General features: G+C 43.7%; 1 protein-coding gene across 2 annotated transcripts; it reads left to right on the forward strand.

Annotated features, from left to right (window-relative positions):
* The first annotated feature begins 1,198 nt into the window (after positions 1-1,198).
* On the forward strand, positions 1,199-4,541 carry LOC105499694 (thymosin beta-15A). 2 transcript variants are annotated; one of them, XM_011772456.3, is made up of 3 exons: positions 1,199-1,328; positions 3,064-3,180; positions 4,092-4,541. In XM_011772456.3, exons 2-3 carry the CDS (start codon positions 3,081-3,083, stop codon positions 4,127-4,129), a joined length of 138 nt encoding a protein of 45 aa, XP_011770758.1. In that variant the 5' UTR covers positions 1,199-1,328; positions 3,064-3,080; the 3' UTR covers positions 4,130-4,541. The 2 variants fall into 2 exon arrangements, with proteins under 2 accessions (XP_011770758.1, XP_011770759.1); XM_011772457.3 differs by lacking the exon at positions 1,199-1,328 and adding an exon at positions 1,522-1,743.
* The last annotated feature ends 748 nt before the right edge of the window (positions 4,542-5,289 follow it).

Consider the following 5,289-nt stretch of genomic DNA (forward strand, 5'->3'; position numbering starts at 1 on the left):
GGTGAATGGAAATGGAGTGAAGGTCAAGGAAACCTCAATTTTTTTTCTGTAAAGTTTTCATTCCTTAAAAGAAAGACAAAGTAAATATACCTAAATGTTAACAACATTGAAATCTGAGTAGTGGAAACACTGGTGTTTATTATATTTAATTCCAGGGACATTGTAGGTACACAATTAATATTATTTGTTGAATGAGTATGCTTTTCTGTTTTAAAAGTTTCTCCAACAAGCATACACAATTTTCAAATTAACAGAAAGTGCTACAAGAGCAAAGAAAAGGGAATGAAGTGAGGTGGGGAAGGCTTGAGAAATCCCTGTGGAAAGAGTGATTTCTAATCTATATAAATCTGTACCACCATACATGGGGTGCAAGCTAAAGACATAGTTCTACCTCCACCTTACCTTAATGCTCTAAGGTTCTGGATAAGCATCCAGAAAATGATCTCGAACACTTAGTCCTTTCAAGTAAATACAGGATCCTCAATTTTCTCTTCCAATAGACACTGGGTGGTGCTATTGTCCAAAAATTCCTCCCCGTCACAGATTTATTACTTCAATCTATAGACATCTCCACAACCAATGTGTCTTGTGGGCCAAAGTGCTAGGGATTGGGGATATAAAGGTGAATAGCTTCAGTTGTTCTGTGATTATAAACTGATTGCTATCGGGTTCCGTGGCCGAGCAAGTTGCAAATGTGACTGTTACATTTTATAGGAGAGCACTACTGTCACAGAAATGTCCAGTTGTAGGGGTGAATGGCCCTGAACCACCCACCCTCACCATGAGCACCCCTACTCCACGACCTGGCTAAGGATTAGAGCAGACAACACCGAGCCCCACTTCCAACCTACTGTTAGGTTTTCATAGCGTCCTTAGGCCCCAGTGGCTATAAAAAGCCCAGAGAGCCTAAATACCGGTCATTCGGCTTGGACTTCAGTGTTCCAGATGTTCTAAGCTCACTGGGCAAGATGTGTCTGCTTAATGCAGAGGTCTCTGTTATTGTGAAAGAGTGAGGGTACTTAGGATTAAGAGAATGTGGTCCCTCAGGACTAAAGCAGTGGGAGAGGCCTGGGAGGTGGAGCCTGGGGAGGCGGGGTCTGCTCTGATGTCACCAAGCCCCTGATCATAGAGGAAATGGTGGGCAGGCTCTGGAGGCTGAAGCGGAGGAGGGGAAGGAAACGAGTCCGGAAACCCTGGGCCAATCAGACAGGGCTGGGGCGGGGTCTGCTGCAGGGCTTAGCGGTGCAGGCCTCTGGCGGGAACGCTAACCTGGTCGATCCTGGGTCTCAGCCCCGCGGACAGCTTTTCACGAGTCTTCAAGCCTTCAGGTGAGGACCTGTGGCCCCGCAGGAGCCAGAGGACCATGGGAACAGGGAGGCCTCGGGGTCGCGAGGCGGAGGATGCCGCACCTTCGGGAGCCAGAGGGGCCGGGGTTGGGACTGGCGCTTTGCGTCTGCGCCGCCGCCAGGCCTGGCGAGTCTGCGCCTTTGCCTGCCCCGGGCGCCGCCTTCTGCGCGCGAAGTCCAGCCCTGCAGGGTGCAGGTCCTGGGAACAAGACTCAGGGATGGGGGGTGGGGACATACCCTTAAAAGCGACCCGTCCGCGGTAGCTGCATGTCGGAGGCTTTGAGGATGAGGAGTTTGGGGGCCGCCCGGAATGGGCCCTCTGGGCTGGGCCCTCGTTCCCTCCCATCCCGTGGCCGTTACGCTGGGCGCCAGACAACGCTAATAGTTATTTGAAAAGGTATGCAAGCTGCTCCTGACAGACTGGCCTATGCACCTGGCCCTGCTGTTATTTATTTGTTAGTTCCAGTTTCCCAGCTCGGAGCTTGGCGTCTGATCGCTTGGCAGAGGAGGGTCTTAGGGTAACCTCGATGGAATGGAGGCATGTTCGGCACTTCTGGCTGCTTGGGGGCCTCTCCATTCTACTCCAAGCACTAGACATAGTATCTTACTCCACCAGGGTGGGGCTGGGCTCTCTTATGAGAGCTCTGCCTTCCGATTTCTGGGATACCCTATTGTCTCTTTTGGACAAACTCGGGATGCTCACAGGGCACCAGGCATTTGGTCAGGTCATAGCCACGGACTTCTGAGTCTCATCTCCTTGCCTGTCTCTTTGCAGAGAAAACATGGTGAAAGAAGACTCACTTCTATTTGGTTTATCCCATTCTGCTGAAGTCATGGGTCTGATCCTAATTAGCTATCTCTTCTTACAACGTTTACAAACCAGTGCCACAAGGAGCTATTATGAGGCGTGCACTGCCTTAATGTACTATCGTCTTTGGGGATTTAAAATAGAAAGAAATTAGTACAACTTATGCCACTCTGTTTTGTGTGCTGCTCCCCATCTCTCAAGAAAAATGCCAAAAACCAAAAGTAATTTAATAGAAAGTGAAGATGCTCAAATAGTGCTATCTCCTGTTACAAAATAATTACCTGTTTAAAGTCAGTCTTTACTTTTTCTTCTATCCCTATCTGCTCTTGTGCTTCTATCACCTCCGTTTTACTCTTGCTGTGATTTTAAGAGTCCGACATACTGGCTCTGGGTTTCTAGGGCACCTTGGTTTATAGTGCGTTCTGATGTAGTGGCATTTACTGCCTATCAGAAATGGGCTAATGATGTAGAGTTGAAATTATTTTAACAAAAATATAACTTTTTTTTTTAATAGAGACTTGCTCTGTTGCCCAGGCTGGAGTGCAGTGGTGCAATCTCGGCTCACTGCCACCTCAGTCTCCCAGGTTCAAGCAATTCTCCTGCCTCAGCCTCCCGAGTAACTGGGATTACAGGCGCACGCCACCATGCCTGGCTAATTTTTGTATTTTTAGTAGAGATGGGGTTTCACCATGTTGGCCAGGCTGGTCTTGAATTCCTGACCTCCAGTGATCCGCCCACCTCGGCCTCCCAAAGTGCTGGGATTTTCTAAGATGTGTTGCTGTTTTTCTGTTGAAAATAAGCAGGTAGAATATACACTGATAGGAAATGTGAATTTTTTTGCTTGTGACCCATTAGTCTGAAGATAGTTCTGCCATGTACATTTTCTTAAAAATGTTTTTTTCTTTTCAGGCTTTCTTCTAGTCAAGATGAGTGATAAACCAGACTTGTCGGAAGTGGAGAAGTTTGACAGGTCAAAACTGAAGAAAACTAATACTGAAGAAAAAAATACTCTTCCTTCAAAGGAAAGTAAGTCATGGGGGGTTCTGATGGAAACAAACAATAGAGAAAGTTAATAGGTTCACTAAATAAACCTATCTTCTAGTAAATTTTTGATGCAAAGTAAGCAATAATTAGAGTACCATGGTATTTAATGCAGCAGTTAAAACTATCAAATATTTTTCTTCTGGTTCTCATATGATGGGGGCCCAGTAGTGATAGGGGAATAAAAAACTAGATTCTTGTTAGAAAATTATTAAAACCACGTTTAAACCAACCTTGGGATATTGGATGTAGCACTAAAAAACACTTAGTTTTTGTCTACTTTTGGGTATTTGGCATTTTTCTGCATTTAGAAATTTGAGTCCGTAATATCCCTAAATAACCCTGTAGACTGCAGTTTTGGCTTTCTATATCTGATGACAAGATAAGGTGAGACAACAAATTTAGATCTTGGTGTACTCAAAGCTCTCAGATTCAAGGGATGGGTTTTGCCCTCTGGAGTTAGACCCTGCTGGAGAAACTCTAAGCATATTCACAAAGGCTGAGGGGCACTTTTTGTTATTTCACTTTTATTTGAGAGTTGCAACATTAGTTAAAATTATTTGAAAGTGTCTAATTTCCTAACTGTGTAGTGATAGATAAATCTGAAGAAAGTGCTTCACTTGCTCCTCTGTCTTGAATAGTCTAAAAAAATGACAACAGCATTTGGAAAAACAAACCCTACAGTTGATGTAGTTTCTAATGAATGTTCAGGTGGTTAACATACACACGCATGCACACACACACCCCACTGTGAGTTTTGTGGTTAATGCCTTGGCATTCTAAATTTAAAGCATGTATGGCAGCCTTCAATGATTTACAAAGAGCTCTTTTGGAAGAAGCTGAACTTAGTCTTAGGAAAATTCTTTTGTAATGTTTTGTTTCTTTTATCCCCCCAGCTATCCAGCAGGAGAAAGAGTGTGTTCAGACATCGTAAAATGGGGATCTCCTCCAAAGAGCAGATTTCAACATTGTCTGACAGTCTTGGTTTTGGGTTTGTTTTTTTTGTAACCCTATGTGTTTGTAAAGATTTCAGGCATCTTCTGATTTCTTCTCAACTGTATTCCCTGGCTAAGAGGTCAGGGGTAGTGAATGTTTCCTTAAGTTCCTTTTTAAACTTCCCATTGGTATGTAAATTCCAAATGGCAGATGCTGTCAATAATCTTGCCATTGATGACCTTTGTGTACGTAGTCCTTGCACCTCATACAGGATAAGCCAATTTAAACTTTCTACAATGGATGCCTCAATTGTTTTGTAATCTTCATGAGGTTGCATCCTTTTGCAGCTTCTTATAGTTTATTTTCACTTCCAATGTAGCAATAAAATAATAAATATAATAGTTATCGTGTGACTGTTGTGGTTCATTCTGGTAGGTAGTTTAAGGAATGAAAAGTACACAAGGCTACCCTTTCAGCCGAACAAAATGGTTGAAGGAAAACTTTTAGCAGATTATTCCTGGGGGGAAATACTCAATTCTGTCCAGGTCCAGTGAGTCCTGACTTGGGGATGGTAGGTGCTTTTTCTTTAGAGTTGGAATCACAGAGTTAAGAGAACCTTGGGAGAGAAGGTCATGTGGACTAATCTCCTTATTGCAGAATGAAGCAATGAAAACAGGGTCTGATGTGATCTGCTCAAGGTGAATAAGGGCTGGAATTCAAGCTTGGCTCTCTTTCCTTCTGGAAAGTATTTTTCAGCTTAATGGGAGTTAACATCCAAGACTGAACTTGGATGGAGAAAGGAGCAGGAGGCACTTCCTAACAAACACATATTAAGCACATCACATCTTCTAATGACCTGTAGCACCGAACTTCTGGTATGATTTTTTCTACTGAACAGAATTTGCTGTTTTATGAACTAAACATTTCTAGTGTTCATGGTGAGCATAAATGCTATGGATGAATTTTGTCACCTGTGACCCCCCCCAATTCATATGTTGAAACCCTAATCCTTAGTGTTATTGTATCTTTAGATAGGTTGTTTCAGAGGTAATTTAGGTTATGAAGTGATAACAGTCAGGGCCTCATCCAATAGGACCATGGCCTTATAAGGAGAGAGAGACCAGTCTGCAACTTGCGAGGACACAGCAAGAAGGTGGC

Source organism: Macaca nemestrina, chromosome X (genome assembly GCF_043159975.1).
Source record: "Macaca nemestrina isolate mMacNem1 chromosome X, mMacNem.hap1, whole genome shotgun sequence".
In the NCBI taxonomy this organism is placed as follows: domain Eukaryota; kingdom Metazoa; phylum Chordata; class Mammalia; order Primates; family Cercopithecidae; genus Macaca; species Macaca nemestrina.